The 10,123-nt window shown below is 56.5% G+C and overlaps 2 protein-coding genes across 2 annotated transcripts in view; one reads left to right on the forward strand and one right to left on the reverse strand.

Moving 5' to 3' along the window:
- LOC107212264 (bMERB domain-containing protein 1-like) overlaps positions 1-9,148 on the forward strand; it is a 12,339-nt gene extending 3,191 nt beyond the window's left edge. The window contains exons 2-7 of the mRNA XM_015645311.3: positions 2,367-2,487; positions 4,426-4,499; positions 6,601-6,715; positions 6,846-6,919; positions 7,445-7,598; positions 8,361-9,148. Of these exons, the coding sequence (XP_015500797.1) occupies positions 2,367-2,487; positions 4,426-4,499; positions 6,601-6,715; positions 6,846-6,919; positions 7,445-7,563 (503 nt within the window). The 3' untranslated portion in view covers positions 7,564-7,598; positions 8,361-9,148. The remainder of the gene's footprint in view (positions 1-2,366; positions 2,488-4,425; positions 4,500-6,600; positions 6,716-6,845; positions 6,920-7,444; positions 7,599-8,360) is intronic.
- Positions 9,149-9,870: 722 nt separating this feature from the next.
- The window catches only part of CCDC42 (coiled-coil domain containing 42), a 3,790-nt gene continuing 3,537 nt past the window's right edge, over positions 9,871-10,123 (reverse strand). The window contains exon 7 of the mRNA XM_033518810.1: positions 9,871-9,939. Within this exon, the coding sequence (XP_033374701.1) occupies positions 9,871-9,939 (69 nt within the window). The remainder of the gene's footprint in view (positions 9,940-10,123) is intronic.

Here is a 10,123-nt window from a genome sequence, read left to right on the forward strand (position 1 = left end):
GCCCTGCCACCCCCTCCCCTCCCAGCCCTGTCACCCCCTCCCCTCCCAGCCCTGTTACTCCCTTCTCTTCCAGTCCTGCCACCTCCTCCCTTTGCCTACACAGGGGAGGATTCACCTCTCCCACCTGGAATGCTTGTGCCAATGACATTCTGGGATGAGAGGGAGGAAAAGGGATGCTGCCAGCTGTTCCAAGCCCTGGCACCCCCAGGGAATACCTGTGAGAAGCTCAGCCAGTGATTGCCCCAGCAGAGAGCAGAAGCATTTTGGGTTATTCCCCAGCCGGGCAGGCCGGGAGTGACCGTCCCCCACCAGCACCACCCCTGTGCTCCCGGGGCTGCTCGGTGTGTCCCTGGGGGTGGAGGCAGCAGGAAGCTCCGGGCTGATCTCTCTGTGTTTATTGGCACACGGGGACAGCCACCAGCCCTGGCACAGAGGGGACACAGCACTGCAGCTTTTGATGACAGCTCTGGGGCTGAGCTGAGCTACAGCCCCAAGGAGTGGCTGCCCACAGGCACATCCCAGCTGTGCCACCTGCCCCTCCAGCTGTGCTGGTACCTGCACATCTGCCAGCATCTGTCTGGGCCATCCCCAGATGCTCAACAGGGTGCAGCTGCAGCAAAATATCCCAGGCCAGAGGAGCTTTGAGGTAGCAGAGCCCCAGAGCGCTTGGGATGAGGGACCTCGGCATCCTGGTCCCCTAGCAACTGCACTCTGGTCCCTTAGCAACCACATCGTGATGCTGTAGCAGCCACAGGCCGGTCCCTTGGCAACCTGGTCAGGAATCGAGGCAAAGGGAGGTGGTTGTGCAGAGCTTGGGCAGGAGCTGCTGGAGGGCTCATCCAGCCTCACACCCTGCCCAGCCCAGGGGTTTGTCTGTCCTGAGCAAGCACTGGCTGCTGGGAGCATCCTGAGCTCTGAACAGGGAATGAGGGAGGAGTCGCCCTGGCATCAGCTGAGCATGGTCTTCCAGCCTGGGGGCAGAGAGAGAACCTGCAAGAAGTCCTCATGAGTTTCCAAGCCAGAAACAGTGGGAAACTCTTCTCCAAACCACTCACATGAATCCAAACCATCAGATTTCCATAATAAACCTTTCCTGCTGGAAGTCTTGGAAACATGTCCCACTCCAGGAATGATTTCCTGAGCAGTGTTATGTGATGAGGAGAGGACAGAGAGTGCAGAGTGTTTGGTCTTGTGCCTTAGAGTTTATCTCTTCCTGCCCTGTAACCCTCAGCACTGGCCTGGCTCCTGCTTGAAATGCCGACACCACACACCCTGACATCTCCTAACATCCCTGCCTGGCATCCCACTCCTGGAGCAGCTCCATGGCCATGCTTTCCCTGCACTGGGAAAGTCCCAGGGCTGCAGGAAGGCAAAACCTCAGAGGGGAGGTGTGCCCCGTGAAGGTTCAAAGGAAGCAGACTTAGCTCCTGAAGGAATATTTGGAAGGGTTTGGCAATGTTCTCCCACAGCCTGGCTCTGCTGCAGCTCCTGTCCCCAGCACATCCCAGGAATGTCGGATTAGCTGGGATGTGAGGAAGGTGTTGGCACTGGTGACAGGCTGAGTGTCGTGTCTGAGAGCCAGACCAGGCTGGGAGCTGCCTGGAGCAAATCCTCAGCTCTTCCCATAAAGCTGGCTGGGAGTCTTTGTGGGATCCACACAGCATCCACGAGGAAACCCGTGGGACAGTCTGGAGCAAACGCGTGGGATTTGTGTGTGAGTCACAGAGGGGGAGTCAGAGCTGCTGGTCAGAGCCACAGATGGAGGTGGATGGGCTTTCATCCTATCCATCCCTCTAAAACATCAATTACAGCCCCCTTATCCCACATTTCTCGGTGAAGCTCCTGCCTCTCACCCTGAGCAGGTGACCCCCCTTTCTCTGCCTCAGTTTCCCCAGGTGGGGGCTGGATGTGATCCCCAGCAGTGCAGAGGGTGAGGGAGCTGAACAGGGGGGCTCCACTCCAGTGGGCTGGGAGGGATGGGGGGGTGTTGATCCAGCGTGTGGTAGAGGGGGAGCAGCAGAAGGAATTTCAGCCCTCTGACTCCTCAGCTCCGAGCTTTGTGTGCCCTGGGTTTGCTCCTGGTTGTGCAGCCCAAGAGGGCTGGGCAGGTTCAGGTCTCTGTGCTGGACATGCTGGAGGCTTCCACAGCTCTGGAAAAAGACATTCCCATCCCTCCCTCCCGCAGTTCCCAGCTCCCTTGGCCTCCTGCTGCTCAGAGAGGGGGAGAGCCCTGGGAACGTGGGGCTTTGTCCCAGCACAGAGCCTGGCACAGCCCTGGGAGCAGGGCAAGTGCTGCTGTTCCCAAGGCTGCCCTGAGGTCCCTGCTGGGCTCCTGCTGTCTCAGGCAGCTCCCATTACTTTTCCAGAGGACGAGATCGTGTCCATGGCCGACTCCACCACCACCATGGATGAGATCGAGGGAGAGCTCTTCAGGATCGAGCGGATCCGGGAGATTCTGGTGCGCAGGGAGTCAGAGCTGCGCTACATGTGAGTCCCTGTCCCCTCCTGTGCTGCTCCCTCCCAGGGACACCCCAGGTCTCCTCCTGCCCAGCCAAGCACAGCTCAGTCCCAGGGACGAGCAGGGCTGAGGTTACTTCCCACCTTGCTTCATTTCAATAACCAGAGAAGTTCTGGAATAAAATTCTCCAGGTTTTTCAGATCTAAACCCCTGTGTTGCAGTGGTGCCCACCACTCAGGGGGACACAGGACATTTTCCATGGGTCTAGCAGGACATTTTATATCTTTGGAGGAAAAGGCATGACTAATATCCATAGTTTGGGTTGATGAAGTTTTTTGATATCACTAAAGGGCTGTAGTTAGCCCAACCCTCAGATCCCACCCTGCCAGCCCAGCACAAACTGGGATTTTGTCGAAGGTGACATTTCCTGGGCTGAATCACTTCCTGTGCTGCCTTTTGGATGTGACTGGGTCCCCACTGGTCCCTGCACTGAGGGACCCACAACCTGGAAATCCCTGGGTAAACCCGGTGGGAGTGGGGCTGGGAGCTGCCTTGCAGGATTTGGAGCCTCTCTGGGCACAGTTCCCCCTGAGCTCATTGAAAAGGATTTTTGGAAATCATCAAAAGTGTATCTCTTCAAGGCTTTCCATGGCAACAGTACCTGATCCTCTCAGGTGCTGTCAAAGCTCCCAGCTCTGGTGTTTCCTTAACGCTTTGTTTGGTTTCTCCCTTGGAAACCAAAGGCAAATCTCCTGCAGAGACCTCATGACAGGCTTGGCTGCAAAAACGATCCCGTGGGTTCTGGGACACGCCAGAATTGCCTGGCTGGGAGGTTTTGGGTGCTGTGGTCCATCGACCTTGGCTCTGCAGGGCCCAGGAGGGAGGCTGGGAAGGCTGAGGAGCTTCCTGGGGCACTGCTGGCTGAAGAAGGGGGATCCCAGAGCTGGGCTCTGCAGAGGCTCAGAGAGGTGGGAGGCTGGGGCTACAAGGCCTTTTTTGATTCCCCAGTGTGGGGAAAAGGTGATGTTCAGGGTGGCTGGACTGCAGGGCCCAGGGAGATGGAAAACTCCCAGGATGTGCAGCTGAACAGAGCAGTGACCTCGATAAAAACCAGTGCTTGCTCCTAGCTGGAAATGTCAGACTGAAACATTCCAGCATTTCTGAGGTGTCTGTGCTCTGGAAAACAATGAGGCACCAAACACTCCTCCTTTATAGAGCAAAAGGCAAGGTCTGTAATTCCTGTGGGAGGTTCAGCTCCACCCTGGTCCCTCAGTGCTCCCTGGGACCAGCCAGGGACACCTGGCTCTGGCTGATGCTGCCATAGGTGTCACCAGCAGGGGTAGAAACAATCCCAGCCCCAGCAGGAGCCTCCTGCGTGCTTGTCCCTGTAACCCCTCCTAATTTTAATTGAAAATAAAATTTATTATTTTATATTCTCCTTATCAAATTTTCCAGAATTAATTTCATTTAAATGCAATTATCATTCAGCTCTCATCTGACTGTTCATTTTCATTTTAATCAGTGTGACCCCAGCAATCTCTGTTGTCCCTGTGCCCACCCCGTGGTGCTCTGGACACCCTCTCTGTTATATTTCACGTTCCTATGTTTCTTTTATTTAATTTTGCAGGAAGGTGGGATAGAAAAGATCCTTTCTATGGCAGCAAATTCCACTTCTTTTTTTGCTCTTTGGGGATTATTTTCTGGGGCCGGGAGAAGCACAGCAGCTCTTGTCTGGTGGATGGGCCAGATTTTGATGAGGCTTTGTTATAATTCAGGTAATGAAATTTTCCTCAGCCAACAACCAGCACCCCAACAGAACTCTGGGATGCAGTGAGCTGGCATTTCCCATGGGAATGCAGGGAAATATGGGATCCCCACCACAGGCATTGGCTGGGTGTTGCTCTGGGGGTTTTGAACCTTTTCTCCCCCAGTTTTCCCCCTCAGAGGCTGTGTTTGTGTCTCCGCAGGATGGATGACATCCAGCTTTGTAAGGAAATCAGCCGGCTGAAAACAGAGCTCCAGAGACTCCTGGCCCTGCCAGGTGAGGCTCAGGGTGAGCTCCACGAGGCTGCTGTGCTCCCCAGCCCAGCCAAGGTGGGGTGAGGAGAGGGGCAGACAGGGCCCAGCTGTGCACAGATGTGTCCCCAGGCTCCTCCTCACTGCTGTGCCCGGGGCTATCCCAGAGCCCAGCGTGGCCCTGGCAGGTGCCACCGTGCCACCATGTGCCACCAGGCTGTGCTGGGCAACCTGCAGCACGGAGGCAGAGCCCAGGTGCTGCTTAATGTTCAGGTGCTGCTCACTTCAATAGACCTGGCTCAGCATCCAGATGGAAGCTCAGCCAAGAACATCCTGCCATAAAAACAGGAGCTCCTTGCAAAACAAACCTAAATCTCGAGGGGGTTTTAAATTCCAACCCCTTTCAGTCCATAAACCAAGATTTTCCCTAAACCATGGCTCAGAGCAGAGATAAATTGGTCTTTTCTGCTACTGAAGAAATAGGCCTGGCTTTCCTTCATCTGCTTTGGGCTTTCATTTCTTGCCTTTTCAGCACTCACAGACTCAGCTGAGAGCAGAAATTCTGCTCTTTTTCTCTTCTTTATAAGTTGACTCAGACCAGACCGTGCTGGAAAAATCCCGCACATCCCTGTTCTTGTGAGACAGCCACAGCAGCCTTGGGTCTGGATAAGGACAGGAACACGTCAGTGCTTACTCAGAGCCCAGCCAGGGCTGGGGCTCAAAATGTCCCCAGCCAAGGTGCCTTTAATGATTCAGATCATCATCACCACGGGCATGATGGGCTCTGACATCAGCTGTGGGGGGAAGGAGCAGAGTTTGTCCAGTGGGACTCTGACAGGTGGGGGCTGCTCAGAGACAGGGCCCATGTGTCCCTGCACTAATTCAGGGGCTGGGATAGCCCGGTCCCCAGGCCAGAGCAGGTCCCTGTGCCAGGGACTTCATTCCCTGCACCAGACCACAGGAAAACCCTTTGTTTGCTGGGAATGGTTTACAACAGGATGTGTCTGAGGGGTTCCTCCTAGCTGGCAGCACCTGGATCAATCCTTCCAGCTATAAATCAATCCTTGGTTTAGGACCTGCTGAGACCCAGCTGGCTCCATCCTGTGAATTTTGCTGTATTTTTATTTAGCTGAACAAAGGCTCGTGCTTGATCCATCTGGCTGGTTTTGGAGCTGGCTAGAGAATTCAGACTTGGCATTACACAGCACAAACAGCCAGACTTCCCAGCTCAGGTGGCTCTCCATTGAAGCTTCCCACTCCTTATCCCCCTGGCTGCTGGCTCCACGTATCCCACTGTATCCCATTCCATACTGGCTTACACAGGACAGGAATTGGGGAGAGTCCTGCAGGTCTTCACTCACTGCCCAAAGAGCTGTGGCACGGGTGGCTCCTGCCCAGGGTAGGCCAGTCAGGGGCTCAGTGACAACCAAGGCTGAGGGATTCCAGAAGAGCCTGGCAGACATTTGTGGCTGGGGTGGGAAGGGGTTTGGAGAGGGTGGGATTGCCAGGACCAGTGAGGAAATAAGGCTGCTAAATAGAACCCAGTGGATTGTGAGGCTTTCCGTGTCTCCATGTGTGGAATGAATGGTGGGAGGTGTTCCCAGGGTAATTGACATTGGCAATTCCCTGGACACCTGAATCCCCGGATCCTCAGGCACAGGGAGGACCTGGCTCCAAGGTCTCTGGGCTCTTACCCAGCCCAGGGCCAAGCTGGGGCTCCATGGGTTGGGAAATGGGGTCAGACACATCCTGGCTGTGGGACAACACCTGAGCTGACACATCTGAGCTTGCTGCAGAGCAGGGCAGGGCCCCGTGGCCACCTCCCACCAGAGAGGGCACCTTGAGGGGTCCTTTCTGTGCTCTGCACAGCTTATGGTGGCACCTGGCAGAGCTCAGCCCTGGCAAAGTTTGGGGAGAAGCTAAACCTTGAAATGTGAGGGCAGCAGAGCTGTCACCTCCAGCCAGCGGGGTTGGGTCGAGATTCCTGCTCTGCTTCCTTTGGTTGGCTTTGCTCCCACACTCAGAGTTGAGCAGAACGGAGCAGGCCTGGCCTTGGTAGGGGATGGCCCCTGTGGGAGTGTGAAATGTTCTCCCTGTGGGTGTGAACTGTGCTCCCTGTGCTGCAGAGAACCAGAAATCCAACGAGGAGAAGCAGAGGGAAGAGGAGCTGGTGCAGCAGATCCACAAGCTGGTGGAAACGAGGGATTTCCTGGTGGATGATGTGGAGTTCGAGAGGCTCAGGTAGCTGGTGTCAGCTGTTGCTTGTGCTGGGGACAATGCAATCCATCCCCTGAGCTGTGTCCTGCCTTCCCAGAGCTCCTGGGGGCCTTGCTGCTCCTTTCCCAAGCAGTAACCAAGCTCTTTGTCACAGGGAAAGGGAAGAAGACAAGGAAATGGCCGAGTTCCTGCAGAGCAAGCTCTCCAAAAGCTACCTCCAGAGAGCAAGTGGGTGCTGACAGGGTTTATTCCTTGCACTGAACCTACTGGGCATTTGTGGCCAAGCACTCTGCCTCCAAGATTTTACTGACTGGGACTGGCTTACCTGGAGGAGGGTGGGGAAATGGAACGGGGGGATTACATTGTGGGAGCACCTGGAATTGGAACACATGTTTGGAATCCATTTTCCTCCTGGCATTTCCCACCATGTCCTATCAGAATGGGGCTGGGGAGGGGCTCTCTTGGAGCTGCCAGATTTCATCTGGCCCTTTAACACTGGCTCACACCTCAGGTGGATGCAGGAAGGACACCACATCCTTGGATGACAGCCAGCCCCTTCTCTGTGCTCCTTCACTTCCCCAGGGAGGCATTCCCAGCCCTGGGGACACCTCAGAGCACCCAGGGCAGTGTGCTGCTGGTGTGGCTATGCAGAGCTGTGGCTCTGAGGGGTCAGCAGCAGTCCCAGGGGAACTCTGAGCACCAGCCCTGGGCTGTGCCCTGTCCCCAGGCAGACCCAGATTCCTCTTCCTGCAGCTCCTGCCCGAGAGAAGAAGATGACATCAAGAGGACAGCAAACCTCAGCTCCCTACATGAGCAAGACAGGCCTGACCCTGCTCAAGGAGTGCTGTGGCTTCACCTGCTCCATCATGTAGGGCATTTTCAGCCCGTGGCACAGGACATGGCCATGGTAGGGGCACATCATGACAGTCTGGGACGGGCAGGAGGGGCTTCCTTGGTGCTGGCCCTTCCTTGGAGCTGTTTGGTTCTCCCTGGAGAACCCTACAGGGCTGAGCCAAGATTTTGGGAACAGGGATTGCCCAGTGCACTGTCAGTGGCACAGGGCAATCCTGTGGCTGCTGAGCTAACCAGGCAACTGTGCCAGTGGGTCAGGACATACCTCATCCTGAATTCCAGGGGAATTCAGACCCATCGAGGTGCTGCCTGCCTATGCAGCCTGGTGTGGGCTCCCCAGCTCACCCCAGAAGGAGGCTGAAGGGACGGACCTGGGAGAGGTGGGGCTGGGATCCCCATTGGAACAGCTGTGGCTGGCTCTAGCTGCCTCCCTGCCCTGTGGATGGCTCTGCTCCACAGCACCTGCTGCCAAATCCGGTGTTTGGAGGTGTGGACAAGGCCAGCAAGGCTAAGCAGCTTGGGGTGGGCTTCACCCCCTGGGTGATGAGCACAGAGCTGCAGCACCCCACTGACCCCGTGTGGGACAAGCTCTGTGTGAGGGGAAGGTGCTAGTGCCAGGGGTCCAGGGGGTTGTAGCCTCTGGGGGAGGATTCATCTCATGCCAGTGGAGGTTTCCCTGTGGCCAGAGGCAGGAGTTCATCTCAGGGCAGTGGGAGCTCTGGAAAGCAGGGTTGTCTCCGTGGCCCCTGGAGAAGGGGGCACATGGGGATCTGTGGCTTCAATTCCTGGTTTCTCACCTCCTGCCTTTGCTCCCCAGGTGTGCAGCCAGAGTCCTGCTCTCCTCTGAGAGATCCAATGTCCGTCACTGTCCACAGTTCCCCTGCAGCAGCAGCACCCAGGGCCCCCAGGCTGGATGGGCAGGTCTGGGTGCTGGCACAGGTCCTGATGGCCCCACGTCCTCCGTGGCAGCACAGACACCACGCTCCACCTTGGCCTGGAAGCTGTGAGAGCAGCAGGGAGCCCATGGCACAGGAGAGAGCATCCCACACCTGGGCTGAGGGATAAAAACCACCTGGAGCTGCTGTTTGAAGAACATCCTGCTCCACCCTTGGAGTGTCCCTGGGGTGGTTCCATCCTGGAACTGATCCTGTCCTGGAGCCGATCCCATCCTGGGCCAGTCCCTCTCTGCTCCTCCAGAGACTCTCCAGGGCCGCTTTGCTTGGCCCACAGGGATTTGCTTTGATCCACACTCCCCAAAGGCTCCTCTCTGTCCTGCATTCCCAGGGCCTTACTGGGACAGTGAGTGACCCAGACAGTGAGTTTGGTGGGGCTGAGAGGGAGCCAGAGTCCAGGAAGAGCCCTGGATTCCAGACTTGCCCCTGTGGAGCCAGCCTGGGCTGGAAGCAGTGCTGGTGCAGGCAGGAGGACAGGCAGGGTCTGTGTGTCCCACCTGAGTCCCTGAGGCTGCTCCTGGAGAAGGCTCAGGCTGCTCCCCTGGGCACATAGAACTGCTGGAAGAGCTGGGAAAGTGCCCAGCCCACAGGAGTGGCACTGGTTCATGTGCATTGATCTCAACCCAAACCAATAAATGTCTGTTGGAAGCTCTGTAGGCGTTCTCCCTACCTGGGACCTTTTGAGGAGATGGCCCAGGGTGAGCAAAGAGAAGCAGAAACCTGATCCTAAACAGCCAGGCTGGGCTTTGGCGTTCCCTAGAATGCCCAGAGCAGCTCCTGCTGCTGCAGCAACACCTCCAACCCTTCCACTTCTGGCTCTGACCCACATTTCACTTTTGGTCCCTCAGTGTCCTCCCCCGGCCCCTGGGGGCAGCCGTGTCCCCAGCTGTCCCTCACAGGCAGGGGCAGAGCTGCTCCTGTCCCATGAGCTCCTGCCACCACTGAGAGGCACCCATGTGGGTGACAGGGTGGCCCGGGAGGGGAAAGCTGAGTCAGCTCTCAGGGCGGCTGTGGATGATCCCATCCCTTTGGAAATGTCGCAGCTGAGATGAGATGCAAGGGCACAAAGGCACAGCATCCTCTGCACTCTGGCATGGGGCAGGAGCTGACTTTTCCAGAGCAGGCAGCAGCTCTTGGTGGCACCGTCAGTGTCTCTGTGAGACCTCTGGGAGCCTGCAGGGCTCAGTCCCTCCTGCCATTCTCTCTCTTCTGCTTCTGAGTATTTGGGCTCACAGAAGAGCAGGGAAGATCAGCAGGAAATGAAAAGATGCCTTAAAATATTTGCTATTTGCTTCAGTCTGCAATATCTGAAGCGTTCTCTCATCTCTTGTTTCCCTGCCTGCCCTGCTGCTCCCCCACTGGCATGGCAGGTTCTCACAGAGGTCGGCTGCGCTCCTTCATGTCCTCTGTGAAGTCCTGGAGGTCATAGATAAACTGCTGGATCTGGGAAAGGGAGAGGGCAGGGTCAGGGTAGGAATGGGAGCAGGAGGCAGATGAGAGCCTGTCCCTCTTGCAGGATAGATGTCCCCAAGCTAAGTGGCAGCACAAGAAAGCACATGTAGCACCAGAGTGCCTCCATGGGGGAATGAAACCAAATCCTGGCTGTGGCTGGATCTGCATCGCTGCA

This window comes from Parus major, chromosome 18 (assembly GCF_001522545.3).
Source record: "Parus major isolate Abel chromosome 18, Parus_major1.1, whole genome shotgun sequence".
NCBI lineage: Eukaryota > Metazoa > Chordata > Aves > Passeriformes > Paridae > Parus > Parus major.